The 21,898-nt window shown below is 44.2% G+C and overlaps 2 protein-coding genes across 3 annotated transcripts in view; one reads left to right on the top strand and one right to left on the bottom strand.

The window, feature by feature from the left end:
• Nucleotides 1-404: 404 nt before the first annotated feature.
• B3GNT9 (UDP-GlcNAc:betaGal beta-1,3-N-acetylglucosaminyltransferase 9) lies at nucleotides 405-11,828 on the top strand. The gene is given in 3 exon segments (XM_061344058.1): nucleotides 405-724; nucleotides 727-760; nucleotides 8,778-11,828. Coding segments are annotated over 3 exon segments (1,404 nt in total). The 5' UTR covers nucleotides 405-666; the 3' UTR covers nucleotides 10,090-11,828.
• Nucleotides 11,829-19,231: 7,403 nt separating this feature from the next.
• The window catches only part of PHAF1 (phagosome assembly factor 1), a 34,465-nt gene continuing 31,798 nt past the window's right edge, over nucleotides 19,232-21,898 (bottom strand). Inside the window, exons 16-17 of one of the 2 annotated variants that reach the window (XR_009724009.1) lie at nucleotides 20,824-21,291; nucleotides 19,232-19,497 (exon numbers count right to left, since the gene is read on the bottom strand). Coding sequence is in view for 1 of the 2 variants with exons in the window: in XM_061344089.1 (XP_061200073.1) it covers nucleotides 21,202-21,291 (90 nt within the window). In the remaining variant the exon portion in view is untranslated. Of the gene's footprint in view, nucleotides 21,292-21,898 lie in introns of both variants that reach the window. The other variant, XM_061344089.1, reaches the window with a different exon arrangement.

Raw genomic sequence — 21,898 nt, 5'->3', positions numbered from 1 at the left:
TCAGCCTCTGCGCTGCTCAGCTCCTGCCTCCTCCCACCGTTTCACTACAAGAGAAAAAGAAACTCACTCCCCAGTAGATTTTCCTTCTGGACCTAACCTCATTTTCTTTTTGAGCCTTTACAGTGATAAAGTCAATAATCACAAGAGGATTAATAAGAAAAAAGGCAAACTGGGGGGAAATGTGGAGAAATCAGTACATTTCCTAATGAAAAAAGTTACAACAACAACAAAAATACCCTTTTTAGTGGTTGTTATTTGTAACAGGCCAGACGGCAGGACTGATGGCAGTCCCTGTCCCGGCTCTGCATTCAGTCCCTCGACACCCCGTCCCTGTCCATGGAGGACCATGCGCGGAAGGAGCTGGGGAGGTGCTGGTGTGGGCTGTGCGGCGCTGGAGCCCATCCGCACTCCCAGCCTGCCCATCACGTGTCAGTGCTTGGAAGCCACCCCAGCTCCTTCCCTTGGTGCGGTTGCTGTTTCCACCACTTCAGTGTGTGCGAGGACGGAGCCCGGCCTCACGTCTTGGCCCTGCTGGCACACGCACCCGTCCCAGCCGGCAGCAGGAGAACTGAGCTGTGCTTCAGCATGGAAACGACGCAGGGAGCAGGAGACAGAGAGCTGCTTTGCTCCGCGAGGATTTCCTCGGTTTCGCTGGACGGATGAGGAATGTCTAACACTAACTACATCCAGATGTGCCGACTTGGCAGCCCGTTGCCGAGACATTACGAGGGGACGCCGGATCAGCATTATCAAATGGGATGTAAGTATCGGTTATGTATGTTTGATCAGGGTGGGTTGGGGAGTTCTGCATCAAGCAGTGTCCTTACCGCTTTGCTTTTCCTCCAGCAGTTTTCTCTTTGCCTTCTTGCTGTTGTAGTTGCTACGTGCAGCAACTCGAACTGTGATGGTTAACATGGAGCAGGGTCAGCTACAGGCTCTTGAACACACAGCCTCCAGCCTTGCTATTTGTGCTTTACACTCTACTTTGCAAACAACTTTCTCTGGGTGTTTTAGGTGGTTTTTACAGGAGAAATTCTGTCTTCTTTAGACAATGTCTCCAGTGCTTCAAGACAGGGTTTCTTCACAGCTGCAAACGTGTTCTAGAGGTAGCACGTCACACTTACAAGCCATTCCTCGGCACTAAGAGGACATGAATTTTCTCCCTGTGTTGCACTATTGTATGTTCTAAGTAAAACATGGGAATTCTCAAGCTCTCCACCATCACAGAAAAAGAACTCGTTCCCAGTGAAATGAGCAGTTACTGGTCACAGTTTTAACAGCTTTTAGGCAGATTCTGATAAAATTATGTGTTGGGTGTCATCTTGAAATTAGGCAAGCCTGCATATCCTGTTCATGCCTGCCTCTAACAACCCATCCATGTTAATGCTCTAACTGTAACTGCTGGGTTTGGGGCACATCAAGCAAGTTATTTATCGGATCGGAAGGGGGTCGGGGAGCTGAAGAACCAGCGGGTGCTGCAAGAGCTAGGAAAGGAGGACAGGTGTTTTGAGGGGCTGTTTCATACCCCTTCACAAGCCTGCAAGGCTTTATCCTCCTCCTGGGGCCAGGGGAAATGGATGTTTGCATGAAAGAGGGCAGGCTCCTTGCCCTGCACTTGGCTGCTCCAGGAGGGACCTGTTTCCCTGAAGGACCTGGGGTGTGATTTTTGTTGCTGAGGTCTCTGTAATTCCAGAAATAAGGCCCCTCACACACAGGACTGTGCTCAGGGAAGCACCTCCTGAGGCTGCCAGGCCTCAGATGGGCAGATGGGTTGTGCACCCAAGGCAGGGCTGCCCAGGGTCATCAGGGCACGTCTGTGCACATCTGCTGCTGCTTTCTGCAACTGCACGACATGATTCCCCACCAGGGATGGTGCAAGTTCCCTTCTGGGACCCCTCTATGTGAGAGCAGGCGTCTTTGCATCCACCTCCAGGAGCTCTGCAGTTTCCTTGCATTTAAGGTTGTATACTTCATAAAACTTCACTGACTGGGATGAAAGCTAACAAGTAATCACAGCAGCCATTTGCAAGCAGTTATCTAACGTGTGACTGGCAGTGCCAGCAGAAGAGACTGTAATAAATTGAGACCAGCCAGCTGGGCAGCTGATGAAACAACACACTGCAGGGCTGGGACAAGCAGAGAGATAAATCATAAAATCACAGGCTTGTTTGGGTTGAAAGAGACCTCAAAGCTCATCCAGTTCCACCCCCCTGCCACGGGCAGGGACACCTTCCTCTAGAGCAGATTGCTCCAAGCCCCTGTGTCCAAGCTGGCCTTGCACACTGCCAGGGATGGAGCAGCCACAGCTCTGGGCAACCTGTGCCAGGGCCTCAGCACCCTCACAGGGAAGAACTTCTGCCTAAGAGCTCATCTCAATCTGCCCCCTGTCAGGTTAAAGCCGTTCCCCCTTGTCCTGCACCTGAGAGCCCTTGTCAAAAGCCCCTCTCCAGGTTTGTTGTAGCCCCCTTTAGGCACTGGAGCTGCTCTAAGGCCTCCCCAGAGCCTTCTCTTCTCCAGGCTGAACAAGCCCAGCTCCCTGTTCTGTAACATTGATCTCATCTGTTCATGTGCACTGGCCGGAAAAGCAGCTCCATCAGGAGAGGTGGAAACTGTCTCTTGAGTGAGACCTGCATTTTTATTACCTGCATGCACCCTGTTTCAACCAACAGAGCTCCTGCTTCCAGGTGCTGCAACACAAGTAATGGCAGCAGAGACACTGCGCACGGGGCTGGAGCACTGCTGTGATGGCAGCACCAGTGCCACAGTATGCAGCTGAGCAATGTGAGCTTCTGCCCTTTGCAACCCTGAAACAGCTCTCTTAAGACATGCAGCTAATTAAGTCATACAGCCCATTCTCTGTGGGATTACAGACTTCAAAACTTGTAAGCAGCTGAATGAGATGGGCTCCTTTTTTCCTGTTAAGTCAGTTAGTGATTGCTCTGGTTACTTCGTTTTTCTAGGGCTGTACCCTAACCAGTGTGCCAAAGGGCATCTCTTGTATTGCAGCTGGCTCTGTCTTCTAGTCAAAAAGATCAAATCATTCAGCATTGCTTTGTAATCCTATAGCTCCAAATGAGACCTCTTCACAAACACACCATAACACAGAGAAGAGATCTCTGGCACCAAAGCTACTTGCAGCAAAAACTTTGATGAGATTACTGACTTTGCCTGAAGGTGGGGAGGAATCAAAACAAATCCAAACAAACAAAACCAAAGCAATAAAACACACAAGAATAAATCTCTTTATATGACACCCAAACAGAAAGGTGAAAGCACTTCTCCTGCTCCAAACACAGTTTTTCTCCCTTTAAAAACTCCAAAGCAAGCTTGAACTGCAAAACCTGAGTTGTTTGACTCATATTTTTTCTATGCGGGGCAGAACAGACCCAGTGCTGGAAGCAGGCATGTTTCCTTGTGAGTTCCCTAAGGATCCCAGACACCCATGTGATGTAAAATGAAGACAAGAATTTGCCTACAGAAGACCCGTACCAAGATAACTCAGCTAAGAGTTTGAAACCTTTGCCTTAGCACTTCTCACCAGGTTTCTCTACAAGCGTAAGATGACAGCAGCCTAACATGGCTTAAAGAGAGCAAAAGTGATCCCCACACAAGACATAGTGCTACTTGTGTCTGCATGTCCAGCAATGCATTTAAGCTAAACTGGTGCAGACACAGAGTCAAATACTGTCCCAAGCCTCAGGGGTTCAGAGGATGGGACCATATAAGTCAGTAGGAAGATGTAGTCACCAGAGCTTCGGGGGCTGCAGACTTTCTGCTGTCAGCATCCTGGTCTGGTTGGATGGAACTCATCTGTGCACATCTGTTCTACACAGTCCCAGCTGCTGGGTGGGCACACGGTGGTGTTGTCACTGCCGAGTTCTTGAACAGCACCAGGAGGTGGCAGAGGAGCAACAGCACAAGGTGAGGAGGAGCCTGGAAGCTTAATTGGCACTTGCTGAGTGGATGGAAAAACTGGGAAACTGATGGGAAAAACTGTTGGCAAAGGGGTGGGAGACGGGCACAGGCGCAGACCCCCTCATTACAGGCCAGAGCCCGGGTCTCTGCTTCCAGCACTGTGAGTTGCAACTTTATTCTGTTCTCATGAAATGCGTTCAACCAACATGAACTGAAAACAAGTACCCAAAACATTGCTTCAGAACACCTCCACCATCTCGAATTTTCCAAGTTGCCCTGAAGACTGCAGAAAAAAACCACTCCATTAAACCTATCAGGGCTGGATTCCCAACACCCTTCTCAGCTTATTTTACAGAGAAACAAAGACATCTCGATCAGCAACCACAACATATGTGGCCCCTGCATTGCACAAACTTACCAGTGGCTGCTCCAGCTTCAGGAGCAAGGAGGGGAGCAGGAGAGAGCCAGAAACATTTCCCATTCAGCAGAGCAGCAAGTTGATCTGGCGACAGCCCACAGCCATGCTTGGTGGGGATGGATGCTCCTGTGAGCCAGGCTGGGATGAGTGTACCACAACTCATCACTATTTTGTACACTCTTGCTTGGTGTACCACGTTTTTCAGTCGTCTCTCCATTGCAGCTGCTTTTCCCAAGGCTGGGTGGGTTGAATAACCACACTTCAAGGCACAAAGCAATGTGCCAGAACCACCAAGGCTTCTTGACTGAATTCAGGGACAGGATCCAGAGACTCTTTCCCACTGAGACCCACGTGAGCAGAAGTGCCAAGTGATGGAGACGTGATGGCTGCTGCAAAAGAATGACATTTGCAGGATGAGCTCAAGGCTTCACGTCATTCAGCTGGGAATGAAATACTTCTTATTTTAAAACCCATCGTTTAACTGCTTTTATTGCAGCACTCCTTGGCCATATTTCAGAGTCCTCCCCTCAAATAAATGAAAACCAGGCACAGGTCTGGGCCCTTTGCCCAAGTGTGCAGCAGCACAGGTCGAGTTCCATGCCTGGATGCTCACCAGGGAGTTGTGTCCAGCTCTGGCCACTTCCACCTTAGAGCGTTTTGTGCCTCTCAGGCTCTGCAGGCTGTGGCCCCCTTGGTCCTTTCAGCACGTTCCCTGTGTAGGGGCTCCCCACATTGCACCTCATGGATACGGCACCTCTCAGCCTCTTCCTACAGCCACATCAGCCCTCCAACGCTGCTGGCAATCACAGCCCAGCACAGAACATTCCCAACCTTCCCTAAGACATGCCTAGTACCACTGCTGGGGCAAACTGCATCATCCCATTCCAAGCCAGACTCAACGTCCCTCCTGCAGCCAGCACAAAGAGAGACAACTGCCCACTTTTCCAAGCTTGGAAGACATGGGGGGCAGCCCTGGCATGAAGTGATGCCCCAGTTTTACACCCCCCGCCACAAGCTGGATGGAGATCCCCCCTGAAATGGTGTATGAAGCAGAGGTGTGACTAACTTGGATGCAGGTATGAAGCGAGATGCTGTGCTGAGAAACGTTCTGCTGTGCTCACAGCTCCCTTGTCTGGCATCCAGTACTCTCTGCTCCCTTTGATAGCTCTGTAATTATTTTTTTTCCCCTAGTGTCAAGGTGGATTAATGTTTTGGCTTTGGAACATACCTGAGTGCCTGCGAGAATCATCAATCCCTCTGAATTCAAGAACACGACAGCTTTTCCTACTCTGAAATCCATGGATAGAGCTCTCCCATGTATAATAATCAAGGGTTATTTCCTTAAAAAGAAGGAAAAACCTAACAAAGACTGGAAAATCCATATGACTCAATCAAGGAATCACTTTGAGGGCTGTCAACTTTGTTTGAAAAGGAGATGTCTATATTCAGCACTGAACTGTTTTATTTCAGCATGGATACTGCTGTTTCAGATTCTTCCAATAAATGAAAACACAGAACAAAATCCAGGCTATCAGCCCAGGCAGGCTTGTAACAATTCAGGGTTTTTCTTGGCTTTTCCAAGGGCACTTATTGCCAGACTCTGAGATGCTGGTAGGATAAATCTGTAAGCCATGGAAATGAGGAGTTTTATGACACATACATTTTATTCCAAACCCTCGCCGATAAAATTAAACACAGGAAAGAGCCAGGACTCTCATCCAGCTCTTTAATTCCCATCTGGAGCCCGGCAGCTGAAACAAGATCAAACTTCTGCACAGAAGAGGAAAAAAAGGAATGCTATTACAGTGGGGAAAGAAAAGAGACTTTACAAAGAGTTTGACGTGGAGACACAAACATCCCAATGGTACCAGGATCCACCCTCCCATGGGCTGTGCAGCTCCCACTCACTTCGGCAGGCTGCACAGACATATCTGCATATAGGGCTTATCCCATCACAACAGCAGGAGCAAAAATGCCTCAATTCCACTTCTTTGGGGATGGGCTTCCAATTTTAGGTTTCTCAATAGCACCCAGCAGAAGCTCTTGCTTGTGATGTGCAGAAAAAGGACAGACTTTCCCCTGAGCAGATCCAGATGAGTGGCATGTCCTGGGTGTAGCAGGACCATCCCTCCATATCCCTGGAGCTTCTGGAAAATTGCTGAAGGCAACATGAGAGAAAACCTGCTGGGAACCATGCTGTGACAGCTAAAGGATGATTTAGCACAGAACTGAAGCCCAGCGGGCTGCTGCAGAGCACCGCAATCAGGACTTGCCAAGGGTAATTTGCACACTACAGACATAGAATGCAAATTAACATCCTATATGTGCTAGGAAGGACTGTTTCACAAGGCTGAAAATAGTTATGAACCAAGTCATGTGGCAGAAAGAACATAAAGAGAAAGCAGCTTCTGATTATTATAAGCATTTTAGCAACAATTTATGAGAGAGCAGAGAAGATGATGCAATCCTGCCGTTAAAGTTACGCCAGTTAGAACACTTGCCTAGCCCAGGAGAGAGTGAAAGGTACAGTAAAAAAAGCCAATAAATGGAGAAAAATGCAGCAATCTCTACCAGAGGCCAGAAAACTGCAAGAAAAAAGGCCTAAGAGAAAAAGCGTGGTCATAAAGACAAGGAAGAAGAGATTTTAAATCCTCTGGGAATGTGAACAGCAAAGCATACACAAGCCATTTGCTAAAATGAGTTTTCAGAAACAGTGGAGACAAAGACAACAAGGTCGGTTAATATTCTGGAGCTACAGAGAGCTTGTACCATATGATGATGAAATACTCTCCGTTTCAACAGTAACGGAGATGCAGTTAACCAGTACCGAAAAAGCAAAATAGTTTAAATTTTTTAGGTCCAAATCATGTGAATCTAAGAATTTTAAAGGGGCTGGCCAAGAAATAAACTGGTTTATTAGTTTTTCTTTCTCACAAGTCTTGAAACATTGCCCAGATCTCACAGGGTCTGGAGGTAACGCTGTGTCACTGTCTTAGTACTTCACAATTACAGACTCACTGGTCTAGAGCTTTGAAAAGATAATGTTATGGCTGGTGCAAAATTGATAGTTAATGAACAATTAGCAGGTGATACAATCCATGACAGGGAAAAGAGGTTTGCTGCAAACTGATGCCTTTCAGGTCAGAATTACACTGAATAATAATATTCTTACCAAGCAATTGGCTGCCCCGTTGGGTGTTTGAGTCAAGAAGGTGGCTACAGGGCTCGACTGGAGTCCCAGCACCCGTATGCTTGCTCTGCAGGCAAACAATGCTGAAAACAGACCTGCAGGGCACAAGCCCTGGCTTCCTCCTGCTTTTCAGCCCTCAGTAAGGGGTGTGCCTTAACTGAAGGCAGACTGCCATACAACCCTGCGGCTTTCACTCAGGAAGGTTTTGGATATGTTCTCAGCTAATCCCAGACAGACTGACAACTGTCAGAAGTAGCTCCTACTCATATAGCAATTTCCCTGAACTAAATACTGCTTTCTGCCTTCTTACCACTCTTCCATAACTTTGGGGTTTGTTTTGTTTGCAGCTGAAGAACAGATCCAATGAGGAAGAAGATCTCCAGGAAAAGCGTATGTGAGGAATCAAAGCTTGTATTTCAGAAGGCAGCTTCACCTATCCCACCTGAATTAAACATTCCTAACACCAGGCTCTGCCTTGCTTCTGCATATTGGGATTTATTTGGCCACCTGTTGCTTACCAGTTAGGGTCATTTGGCAAAGGCAAAACACCCGTGGCTCCTTCTAACCTTATTAATGGAAATTATTTATAATGCATTAATATTTTATAAAGATTACTGGCAGCAAAAAGGCGCTATATACATTCGAGAGGCTGCCTAATGTATTCATTTTGAAGGCACAAATCATAGTTGGGAAGTAAGAGCTAGCGCTGTGTGCAGGGAAATGCCAGCAACACGCTGCAGCTGAGAAGTCTGCCTTCAGCAGCCAGCTCTGCTCCTCCCTGTCTCCACTCAAAAAGGGTAAAAGCAGCAAGAAACAGTTGCCAAGATGGAGGGAAAGGGGAGACACAAAAAGAAAAAGAAAAAAAAGGAAAAAAAAAACCCACAAACAATTTCTGGAAGAATGGCATTGTTCATCATTTTCCACCCTGTTTTTCCCAAAGCAGTGAAATCTCCAAAATGGCAGACGGTGTTTGGCAGAGAGGGATGTGAGAGAAAGGGCTGATTTCACATTAAGCTGAGGGAATAGTTAGCAGAATGCTGGATGACTGCTTGGTAACTTAACTAACCAGGTCACAGAGCCAGAGATCAGCATTAGGTTTGTAACCTGTGTGCCCTGTGGCAAGTCCTTTAACAAGTCTCAGTACTCCATAAAATGCACTTTACTGCTGGTTTTTATACAGTGTTTTAGTTAGATGTGCCTGCATGCCTCAAAGCTGCCGAATCCTCGTTGCTGACACTGTATGCTTCCTTACAGATGGACACTGGTGCCAGGCCACTCAAACACAGCTTTTAACAGTCCCAGAAACACTGCAGAGACAATGAGAGTTCGTCTCAAAGGGGATGCGATCTGTACACTCTTCCTGCTGGTAGTGCTTTGCTCTTTACTCTACTCCCAGCTGGAACATTTAGTCCCAGTAGGAAACAAGGAGCTGACACAGAAGAAGCCTTCAGAAACATCAAAAACATTTTCTGACTCCAGAGCACCTTGGAGACTGATGCCAGCAGAGGCAACGGAACCCAGGCTCCAAGTAACTCCTGTCCTTAGACAAAGAGAAGTGGCCCACAAAAGGGTCCAAACAACAACTCCATCCTCACTGAGTGATTCTGCCTTCAACTTCGAGGGCTATCTCCTAAACAAGGATAACAGGAACTTCAATCTCCTCATTAACCAGCCCAAGAAATGCAGGAGAACACCTGGGGGTCCCTTTCTGCTCATTGCTATCAAATCAGTAGTTGAAGACTTCGACAGACGTGAGATTGTCCGGAAAACTTGGGGCAGGGAGGGTCTGGTGAATGGGGAGCAGATCCAGCGGGTGTTCCTCCTGGGAACACCAAAGAATAGGACAGTGCTGGCCACATGGGAGACCCTGATCCATCAGGAGAGTCAGACGTACCGGGACATTTTACTCTGGGACTTCATGGACACTTTCTTCAACCTGACCCTGAAGGAGATCCACTTCCTGAACTGGGCTGCTGAGTTCTGCCACAATGTGAAGTTTATTTTTAAAGGTGATGCCGATGTTTTTGTCAATGTTGAGAACATCATTGACTTCCTTGAGAGACATGACCCCACCGAGGACCTCTTTGTTGGGGACATCATCTACAATGCCCGCCCTATCCGTGTGCGAAAGAGCAAATACTACATCCCAGAGACCATGTATGGGCTAAGCATTTATCCAGCCTATGCAGGGGGAGGAGGCTTTTTGCTGTCCTGCCACACCATGAGGAAGCTTTCTAGGGCTTGCAAAGAAGTGGAACTCTTCCCCATAGACGATGTCTTTTTGGGCATGTGCTTACAGAGAATCAACCTCAAACCCATCTTGCATGAAGGATTCAAGACCTTTGGAATTGTCAAGCCCTCTGCTGCCCCACACCTACAGACATTTGACCCCTGTTTTTACAAAGATCTCATGGTAGTCCACAGTCTGAAAGTTGCTGAGATATGGCTAATGTGGAACCTGCTCCACAGCCCACGTCTATCCTGCACTCAGAAGAAGCAAGTGAAGAAACCTTTCCAGTGGAAAAAGAAAGCTCAGACAACAATGCAGGCATCACCCCTCAGATAATGCAGGAAGACTGGAGCAGAAACACACAGCAGCTGAGACCAGCTAAGAAACAGAGCCTGAAATTGTTGCAACCAGATGAACTAACTTTAGAAGCAGAGTATTTTAGCAATCCTTATTTATGATGTTAAGATAAAATGAGAAACTATTGCAGGAATTTGCAAAGATTCCATATTTGCACACACACACAATACCATGTAGGTCCACCTCCATTAGTCAGTGCAAATAATAACAGCATCTTTAATTTATTATTATTTATTAGAATTACAGTAGTGCTTAGTGGGCCAGTGTGTAAAAGCACATTGCAAACCACAGTCCTTGGAGATTTTTCAGCATCGTTAGAAATGTGAGGAAGGAAAAAAGATAGCAGGTAAGAGGTGACACCAAGTTGCACAGAGACTGTTGTCAATTTGTTGCCTTGACTTGGACTCATTGAGAAATGAATGAACTACACTGTAACTACAGTAAAGGAAATCAGGTCACCTTAGTGTCTGCTCAGATCAAATCGCTGCTGCGTGCTTGGCTTTCTGTAGCCTAACAAGAGAAGAGCAAGTAATAGGTATTGAAATGGGGTCCTGTACATCGCAGGTAGGGTGGACTGCAAGAAAACAATCTGGATCCTGAGGCTGGCTTGTCTGGTTGAGCAAGGATAGGTAAGTAGATAACTGGGAAGGGGTATGCTTCCAAAGAGCCTTTAAAGAAAGGACAAGAAGAACTTTGAGTTGATCCCTCCAAGTCTTGGTTTTTCATTATTCACATCAACTCCTCAGTTCAAGTATCTGCTCCATGACACGCTCAGGACTCAGGGGACCAGTTTGTGGCAATTCCATGAGCTCAGGCTCTCTCCCCTAGCCTGACTGACAGTGACAACTCAAAGAAATACAACAATATGTAATCTCCCTCACCATCTAATCCAGATCTTCAGAAAGTTTGCATCTGGAGAGATCCTTTGGCCTTTCTTGGGAAGGTAAAACCACACAGCGATACTGCTTGCATCACATCTGGGAGCTTCTTCAAGCCATACAGAAACTTGTCAATGGACTGAGCTGGTTTTTATAAACCTCAGGGCTCTTGCTTGGCATATAGTCAACTGCAAAGAGCAGCCAGTACTTTGCATATTGCTGCGGGTGTCACATGAAGGGAGAAAGCAGGCTTCAGGCAAAAGGGCTTCAGAATAAAAGCCTTTCTGAATTCATCGCAAGAAAGCAAAAATACACAGCAACCTTTCTGTTGGGCTTTCCAAGGTCAGTCAGTTTGTAGCTTTGTAGTTTAAGCATTGGACGAGAACACTGGATTGCTTAGTTTTTCAAATAGTCAATACTTTAAAGCTTTTTTTTTTTTTTTTCCCAGCAGCAATCTACCTTAAAGGAACATACTTTACTTGGACATCAAAGAGGAACGAAATTTCTCTAAATCAGGGTTAAAAAGTGATTAAATTCATGGGGCAAAAAGCCTGAATTCACCTTTGATACTGTGTTTGTTGATTCCTTTGCAATTTTTCCCCCTGAACAAAATTCCTATCCACCCAAGAGTCTCTGATGCCATCCCTCTTCAGGTGAGCACATATAGCCAGCTTCAAAGAAAATTACTGTCAGTCATAAGTGTCCAAGAAGTTGCTTTTCCTTGAACAGAGCCTGCAGCACAGCTGCATTTCATATCTGGGTATCACCTTCCTTCCACCCAGCAGTAATCCTAGCTCAGTAGTTGTATTACCTACGCGGAACATGGAGGAAAGCAAGCTATTGTTAGACTACTAAAAGCAGTTACATTTTCATCATAAGAATTTAAGCTTTATAATGTATTTCCAAGAAAAGCTCAACTATATAGAAGTCTGAACACCTTACGTTAAGATACTTTTAGGATGCAATCCTGGAATACAAAATACTCTTGTAAGCTTTGTGACAAGCTCTATAGGGTGTGGAAATAAGCCAAAACCTTGCTGGTGGGAGAAAGCCAGTGATGCCCCTGTCTGCTAACATGTGATAGTTATGCATTGATGAGCTTGTACAGAAATGTATTATCTGTGATTATTTTACAGTTTGGGAAATTATTTATACCATAATTAAAAGACAGCATGCCAACGTGCTTCTAGTTGTCAGAGTGAGTCTGTAAAGTACACTCACACACACATTGTAAGACTAACACCATGGCTATTTTTCATGAAGGCAGCCACATGAAAAATACATTGCTTATTATTTTGGATAACTTTGTAAGTCTTTACTTATGCTGGACTTAATTTAAGGGCAATGACAGAAAAACAAACACAGCTTACATTATGATTTCCATCAAGGACTAGTCAGGTTCAACAGTCCTTATTAAGGTCTTCCTTTTAAGCTTGGAGATGCAGAGATTGACTCCTCCCTCTATGATATCTTCAGATCTGCAATCTACCCACAACACAGCATTAATGAGTGCATTTTGTCCAAGATCAAAGCTGTTATTTAGCACTCACCTGCACCAGGACATACCCCAACAGCTGGCAGAAACAGAACTATAATCAACTGTTTACTCTTTTGTCTTAGTCTATGGAATAGCTCATTTCTTTTATTCAGTGAATACCAGACTTTTCTATTAATGAAAAATACCTTGCTTTTTGTTCTCCAGCCCTGCTGCATGGCCTGTTTGACCTGGTTTTAAGTTTCCATTTGCTTCTGGGGTTGAGTTGGAAGTTCACAGACATCATATGTAAGCATAATGCACTGGTGAAATGTTAGAGGGCAGCACTGCAGCCCCTGCAGTTTATTCAATTCTGTTTATTGCTACCGCAGCCAAAAAGTCTTTGATTTTACCCAAGCTGGAGATTGTTTCCTAGAAGTTAGGATTCTTTTCAGGAAATCCTAAAGCCCTGGGTGTGTATGAGAATGGGCAGGAAAGACCCTCTACCAACCTTTCTGATGCACCTCAGAAAACCAAACCCATCTGTTTCAGAATGACATTCTGAGCAGCTTCTATTAACTGCCTAATTCAGTACACCAGTCACAGTATCACAGTATCACAGTATGTTAGAGATTGGAAGGGACCTCAAAAGATCATCTAGTCCAATCCCCCTGCCGGAGCAGGAACACCTAGATAAGGTTACACAGGAACCTGTCCAGGCGGGTTTTGAATGTCTCCAGAGAAGGAGACTCCACAACCTCCCTGGGCAGCCTGTTCCAGTGTTCTGTCACCCTCACTGAGAAGAAGTTTCTTCTCAAGTTTAAGTGGAACCTCTTGTGTTCCAATTTGTACCCATTGCCCCTTGTCCTATCATTGTTTGCCACTGAGAAGAGCCTGGCTCCATCCTCGTGACACTCCCCCTTTATATATTTATATACACTAATAAGGTCATCCCTCAGTCTCCTCTTCTCCAAACTATAGAGACCCAGCTCCCTCAGTCTTTCCTCATAAGGGAGATGCTCCACTCCCTTAATCATCTTAGTTGCCCTGCGCTGGACTCTCTCCAGCAGGTCCCTGTCCTTCTGAGCTGAGGGGCCCAGAACTGGACGCAATATTCCAGATGAGGTCTCACCAGGGCAGAGTAGAGGGGAAGGAGGACCTCTCTCGACCTACTAACCACCCCCCTTCTAATACACCCCAGGATGCCATTGGTCTTCTTGGCCACAAGGGCACATTGCTGGCTCCTGGTCATCCTGTCGTCCACTAGGACCCCCAGGTCCCTCCCCCCTACAGTCAGGGGCTTGCTACAAAGCCTTACTTGGCAACTTTTTTTCATCGAATCCTAGAATAGTTGGGGTTGGAAGGGACCTTAAGATCATCAAGTTCCAACCCCCCTGCCATAGGCAGGGTCACCTTGCTCTAAACCGTATCACCCAAGGCCTGGTCCAACCTGGCCTTGAACACTGCCAGGGATGGAGCATTCACAACCTCCCTGGGCAACCCATTCCAGTGCCTCACCACCCTCACAGGAAGGAATTTCCTCCTTATATCCAATCTAAACTTCCCCAGTTTAAGTTTTAACCCATTACCCCTTGTCCTATCATTACAGTCCTAGGTAGTTAATGTTTGCAAAATATAAAGGTTTTTTTCACATAAACCCCTCAATATCCTTTTGTCCTCAAGAAACAGACAGTATTGCTATAGCCCTGCTAAGGCCCAGAAGCATCACCATCTCTGGCATTTAGACATTCAGCTTCAAAATCTGATTGTGTCCTATTAACCATAACTATCTACAGCTATTAATACGCTAATCATAAAGCATATGTTGTAATGATGGTCCTGATCTTTTCTGTAAATAAATATCCACATAATATCTCACCTCAGTCTTTCCTGGGCAAAGCACTGAATAGGCAAGAAGACCTGGAGGAAAATTTCACAAGTATTAACATCACCTCAAGATAAAAGTAGAGCTTAACAAAGTATTCAATTTGTTGAGTATGAAGATATTAACAGTTACTTCAAATATACATGTGTGATAATTACTGCTTTGGTCAATTCACTGGTGATGATTTCTTCCATACCCTGAGGAGCCAGTGACACCCAAATGACACAATTTCCGAAAACAAAGGAAAATCTTTTTACCTTCTCTCAAAAATATTCACTGTTTTCCCTCCCGATGTCCAAAACACCTAAGAAAAAAAGTGGGATTTTTTTTCCCACTTCTGTCAATATGTGGTTATGCAAACGAATAAAAAAATACAGAGGTTTGGTATTTCTTAACACACTATCTACTTGCTTTCAATGTTGTCAAATCATGCTCTGAAAGACTGATTTTGCTCCCCACTGTATATGAATGCTTAGGATGAGGAACATCTTAATGAAGAACTCTGTAACAAAACTTAACGGAAGTCAAGCTACCAGCAGATGACAGAAGGGGTTGGATGCAGCATCTGCAGGGTGGCCCCTGTTAGGAGTAGCTGGAAACACACAGTTCCAGACAGTTCTAACTGACCAAGATGACAAAACATAGAAGTACCCTAAGTGGGTTCTACCAGTAGCAAGGAAAGCAAGCAGACAAACATCTGAAGCTAAGAGAGCACAGTAGGTTTTATTGAGTCACAGGGATCCACACAGAGTCCAATTTTGTTCCTACTGTACATGAGTAGCCAGGTATCATCATGAGCAGAGCTGGCTTGAATCTCACATTCATCACCTCCAAATACACCTTTGAACACATAAACTGGTAGCAAATGCTAAGATCCATCAGGCCACTGCTGACTAAGACATCATAAAAAACAAAAGCCAAGGATGTCTCTGAAGCAACTGAGTGTTAAAATGTTGTGCTTCCTGTCTGCAGTTTAATTATTCATCTTCCTACAGCAGGTTCTCGGAAGCAAACCCCAGCTGCGAAATCAACAGTACAAAATAACCAGTTCGGAGAATCCTCACCGAGTATTAGCACTGAGAACATCCCTAGAGAGTGCTGAAGGACCACTAGATGTGTGAGTGGAGGGAACTCTACCCGAAAGCCCAGTTTGAAGGTCTGAGCCCCCAAGTTGTACCTTTCAGCTGGCGTCAGGTCTTGGCAGCCCTGAAAATTAGCCCACCACGTGTCCTAATGATGCCACTAACACCAATGATGTTTGTCAAACCCAGTAAAACTCTTAAATCCAACTTTGCATCATTTTCAACAGCTTGTGGTCAGCAAGAAAACCATACTGAGAAATAAGAGGGAACTAAACTCTGAAGGACGAGTGCATCAAATGCCTCCAAGTGCAACAAACATCCACCAGACCTGACCAGCCCAACGCTCGCTCTGAAATTCATCCAAACCCAGTTCCTCACTGATCTCTCTTTCCTTCCATATCCCAGCCCATCCAGGTGCAGAGACCAGAGAAAAATGAAGTACCAGAAGTCTGCAGTGACTGCCTTGTCACCAGGGGGGCTGAATGAGCAGGGCAAAAGTAAAGGCATAATATTAAGGCAGACACTCCCTACAGCCACAGAAGCAAAAGAAAAGGGTGAAATTATCTTAGTAATGTCGATACTTGTGGATGCAACAGAGCTCCCCAGAGAGGACCAGGGTAAACTCAGGATTTTAGGGCTTCAGTTTGTCTAAGAGGGACAAGCAGAGGTGTAAAGGGAATGCAGTGATTCAGGCTGTTTTGATTACTGAGTTGATTACACTGCACACTGCATAATCACGCAGGGTTTTTTTTGTGACTGGTATTTAAACTAAACGTTTCTCTGAAAGATACTGATACTGGAATAAAACTAGGCATTAAATGGAATATGTAGCGTAGGTGTGAAACATTAAGGCACTTAAAAAACACTTCTGAAATTGCAACAGGCAGTAATTTAAAATAACCAAACCAGTAACATTTAAAGGGGAATTAATTATGGTATGAAAGAGAAAAGGTTATGTTAAATCACTACAGCCTAATCCAGAACAAAAATTACTACTATAATGGTACCTTACATTCCAGTGATGAGCTACTCTGCAAACTGCAGCTTACCTTTCCTGCTGTTTCAAGCAGTCAGCACTCTAGATCATAAAAAGGAATGATTTGGCCTGCTGCAAAAATCATCACAAACATCCCCACAAAGAAAGCAAGAGCCTTGTATGTAAGGTTTAGCAGATTAAACATTTAAACAGTGACTTTATTAATTACATCTAAAATTCACACAGAGATAAGACAGTATTTAAGTTCCACCTGAACCCTCCAAGTAACAGATACATTCCCTGCAAGAACAAACCCCTTCTTAGGTGGGGTTTTCACTCGATAACTGGCTATAACCTGTCCTTGAACAAAGCCCCCTGCTTCATTAACTCCCCATCCTATTCTAATGCTTGAGTCACGTCTTTAGTAAGCTCCATTTTTAATTTCACATTAGTTTGCTTCAACCTTGCCCTGAAACATCCATACCTTACCTGAAAAGAACCAACCAGAATTTGTATTTTAACTCTTTGAACACACACAGCGATGGATTTATTTCGCTACACATGAGTTGTCAGGTTATATCTGACAGGGTCAGCCAGAGAGCAGAGTGCTTTGTGTTGGGGTAATCAAGATAAAGGAGATACAATTAAAAACACCTTGGTCCTTGTCCAAATACTCTGAAGGAAGTAAACTGCTGCAGCTTGGACATCCCATTTCTCTCAGATTTACTCTCTGTCAAATAAAACCTACCAGAAATTCAGCTCAGCAGGGTTCTTAAGAGACTAAGCTACTCATAGGCTCTAACAACATGGAGAAAGTCACTGTAAAGTGGGCAGCAACACTTGGTTTTCCCTTTGGAAAACAACAGCTGGCACCTAACCTCCAGCCAGCCCCTGGTACTGATGAATCACCATCTTGCTGCAATCGAGCCTTAGGGAAGATTTTGTTTTAAACAGACCTAATGGGAGTTCTGGAATGTGAATGATCATGAACATATGAATCACTTCTCACACACCACCAGACTACCATTTATCTGAAAAAAAAAAAAAATCAAAAATCTATTTAGAAGAATTAGAAGTGTCCTGGCAACAGAAAACTGGGTTGACAGGAGGAACAGAGGGTTCTAGTGTTACACAGCACTGATCCGCACAGTACTGCCTGTAAAATTCACAGAAGCCCAGGGACTGCATGCAAGCCTAAGGAATACAGGACAACATGTCAGCTTCATCTCCCAGAGAAGGGCACAACATTGGTTTTATTTGGTGTACACAAATGATATACTGTGGAAAATATGGCAATAATCAAGGTAAGCAGAGACACACACACAAACTCTTGATTTCCACACTAAGGAAAAAGGCACACATCAAAATGTGCCACCAGCCTTGTCCCCAGTCCCTCCTTCCTGCCATCCTGCCATTCTCACCTTCTTCCCCAGAGCTCCTCTATTCCCCTCTCCTTCCTCTCTTTATTCTGGTGATTCCAAACTGCCATAAGCCCCAACCCACAAATCCCAAACTTCTTATGCCAGCAAGTCCTTAAGGTTCCACACCAGCTCCCCTAAATGCATCAGCACAGGAATAGCTTGGCTTCATCCAAATGGTAGCAAACCAACCAAAAACATCTCAGACAAGTGAGTTAGGAACAGCTGCAATCACAAAGGAAGGGTTATGACACCAAGAAGCACTGCTCTCCATTTTCTCCCTGGGCCCTTCTTCAGCTCTGCCTCTCCCAAAAGTCAAAGGCTTTGTACTCAGCTCAGCAGCAACAGCCAACATACAAATTTGCCTTTTTGTGTTACAGAGGAACTTTCCATGATGAAGGGACTGACCTAGTGAACTATCTGTACTGTTAAGAGAGCACATTTCATTACCTACATCGTTTTAGTCACTTTGACTTGCTACAGCATTACAAGTGAAAATGTGAGTCACTGCAGTTGTTTGATACCTTTGGACACCCTGCCCTAAGTCTTCACGTGCACACTTTGGCAGCAGCCCTGACCTCATACTTCTGACGAATTTCAACCGAAAGTGCTTGAGAGCAGGATAATGTAGCATCTGTGTAGGCATTACTCAAGTCATCCCATCAAGAATTTCTCTCCTCCTGCAGCTTAACCTGGAGCTTTTATTAGAAAAGGATTAATTAAAAATTAATTGAACTTATTAGCAGGATTGCTGTCATATTTAGTAACAAGCATGAACACGTACACCATCTCAATTTAGAGATCATCAGATTCTCCCAGAGCACGCTGAACGAAGCACTATGCAAGGTCATTTTATAGTCCAAAACTGAAGGATGATAAAGGAGGGACAGCTGGGTGTTCCACCCTGCATTACACAGCCACTGCAGGAAAAACACAAATGGAAACAGGAATCCCATTCTGTATGCCCTGTGTTAACCTCTAAACTGCTGCAGCATAAGCAGACTTCAGTGTTGATGCTGAAGTACCTTCGGGCACAAGAAAGCACTGTAAGAATTCACATTTGCTCCTTTTACTGCAGACCTGTCTTTTATTCTCCTGTGAAATATTCAAAGGCTTGGAAGTTTGATCAATTTTCATGCTAACACAAAGGCTGACATGAGTATAGCAATTGCATTTTTTGAACCTAATACAGAAGCCACAGTGATATTTACCACTCTTTAAAGACCTTTCTTCTTCACTTCAGGGCATAAAATAAAAATACACTTTCAAGTATCTAGGAAAGAGACTGCAAGTTATACTGGTTTTTATAGTCTTTGGAGAACATACTGTATGGGCTGTAAAGGAGGAAGACTAGTCAGGTACTTCAAATATGACATGGCAAAGACAGTAAAATAAAAAGAACAAATCAATAACAAAAAAGCAAGACCATCCATGATTTTATTACAAAACCACCCAGCAACTGTATTTAACACAAAAACAGTAACTGAGAGTCTCTTTTATTTTTCTTTCAGTGTACATGCTCATTATTATTCCATTTAATTTACAGAAGGGCTATGTAAAATGAAATTAAAATTAGAGAGGAAACAAAAGGGAGGTTGAGGCATAGAATTTTCTTAGCAAGCAATGATCACAGGAGACAGCACAGATTGAACAGGGATTCAACAGGAGTGACACCTAGGGATAAAGGTAAACAGTAACTTTTTCCTTATCCATTAGATTCTCCATGAGGCTTGTTTGTTTTAGCAAAACAGTTTAGAGTATCACAGTCTACAGGAAGACTAAATGGCAAAGAATGTCTCACACGCACACACACACTTATCCCTGCTACTGGTCCAGGATCCAAAACTTCAGTTAACATTCCATTTCCTACAGTTAACATTCGATTTCCTGTCTCTCATTCACTGATAAACTATACAGGATTACACTGTACATGGAGTTAAAATTACAAAAATGTCGTATTTACAAAATCTGTACACATAGTAAAACTCACAAAATCGTCATCTATGTATCACAAGTTGCGACACCAAAATATTAAAAATGGGATAAAATTATACATTTCTCTTCTCCATTTTTAAAAAGGGTTTAATATTTCAAAGACAGACCATCTATTTCCCCAAATAAGACTGGTAAGAGAACTAGAAACCTAAAGTATCCTCCTGGGATAAAATGTCACGAGCAGCATCCCCCAAATAGAAAGGAGCCTATATTCTGTCTGCTGGGGTGGGGTGTGCAGTTAGCATGTATGTACAGAAATTGTGAAACTACAATAAAGATGTCTTTGGCTAAACCTTTGGCATAAATTAAAGTCATACATCAAAAGTTACACAAAAGGTTTTCGTGGTGATGGCAGAGCTTGGGAACTTCCTTCTGAGATACCATTATATACATCTGTTCTTTCTCTAAGGAAACAGAGTAGGAATAAACGATTCTGGAACAGACAACATTATTCCTTCATTAAATTTTTCCCTAGTATGAAAACTTGTACCAAATTTTTTCACTAAAACATAATTCAATCATAGAAATAACCCCTTCCAGAATTTATTATTACTGTTTTTGAAACGGCATATGAAAAAAAAAAATACACCAACCACGGCAGAAAAAAATTGTTTCAGCATATCAAGTACGTATTAGTGCAGGAAGGTGGATAAATTTGATCCACTGTATAAATAAGCTTTATGTGCAGCGTACATTAAATAACCATCACACCCCACTCACACCCAGTACACAGATGCTCCTCAGTGAAGATAAAACTTTTATCAAGTAATTAAAGTGTATGTAGTGCAAATGTTACAACCAAGTATTATGCACATGCTACTTGCTTGGTTTAAAGTTACACAAAGATGTGGTGCCTGAAATCATGGACATATATACATCTTTGTCACACTTGGTACAATGTCCTAAGCCACAGAAATACTGATGTGTTTATATATACACACACACGTTTCCTTAAAATGTGACCACCACATCAATACAGTAACACAAACAGACTAAAATCAATACCTGCTTCCAGATGCTCCAAGGCTCAGAAAGTTTGTGCTTCTAACTCTTGCAGTCATTACATGCCCCTCTTCCATTTCCCCCTTCTGCCAGCTGAGAAGGGGGGACAGTCTCTTCAGGTCTGTGCTGCATAGGATGAGGGCAACAGAGAGGAATAAATGACGGCACAGGCACCTAAGCTGCTTTCCTTCATCAACAGTTCCATGCCCCATGATGAAGGGTTGAGAGAATTTCCTCTCCACACCGTTCCTAGGTGGAAAGGCTCATTGAAAAAAAAAAAAACTAAATCATAACGTGCTTTCCATATTATAAGTGGCAGCAAATCAAGGCACGCTGTACTAATTTCGTAGCATTGAGATTAGCTGACTTTGCAGGGGATGCTCACTGGGGAAGGTCCGATGTTCTCAACTGGCTGCTGGGCCTTGTTGGGCCATACAGAGTAACAGAAGCTATGTGATTATTCTGCATCACCTGCGAAAGGACAGCAGCAAAAAAGGGAAATTAAAAGAATTGTACACCACACAGGAACTCTAAAGAGGGAAAATGGTGAATATGGAACTGATCTGCCTGAAAAAGAACAAATTCCAACAACAAAAGAAAGCAATGAGCTCTCGGCTAGTTCCTACATACAGTCTCTAGATTTCCATGACACATCTAAACACCAGCATGCTCCACCTACTGAGCAGAGCACATGCATCTACTGCCAATATGAGTTCTAGGTGACAAACTTGAAGTTCCAGCTTTTAACATGCAAATATACAACTTCAGGTAAGAGGCTGGGAAGTTGCCTGTCTCTGCCAATAAGCTCTAAAAATATAGCCACTCCCCAGCACTGGCTTTTATCGAAATGGGAAATAAAAAGCCAATCATAAGCACAGTGAACCCCTCATCATCTCTTGTTGTCGTGGTTTAAGCCTAGCCTGTAACTCAGAACCCCATAGCCACTCGCTCACTCCCCCACCTTCTTCCTCGCCCAGTTCCTGGAGGGATGGGGAGGAGAATTGAAAGAATGGTTTGGGATAAGAACAGTCCAGTAACTAAGGTATAACACAGACCACTACTGCTACCACCAATAATA

This window comes from Neopsephotus bourkii, unplaced genomic scaffold (genome assembly GCF_033783945.1).
Source record: "Neopsephotus bourkii isolate Nb327-2 ecotype Australia unplaced genomic scaffold, CSIRO-AGI_Nbou_v1 NB_1863, whole genome shotgun sequence".
Lineage (NCBI taxonomy): Eukaryota > Metazoa > Chordata > Aves > Psittaciformes > Psittacidae > Neopsephotus > Neopsephotus bourkii.
The sequence above is the reverse complement of the archived record's forward strand: the minus strand, read 5'-3'. Positions and strand labels throughout refer to the sequence as shown.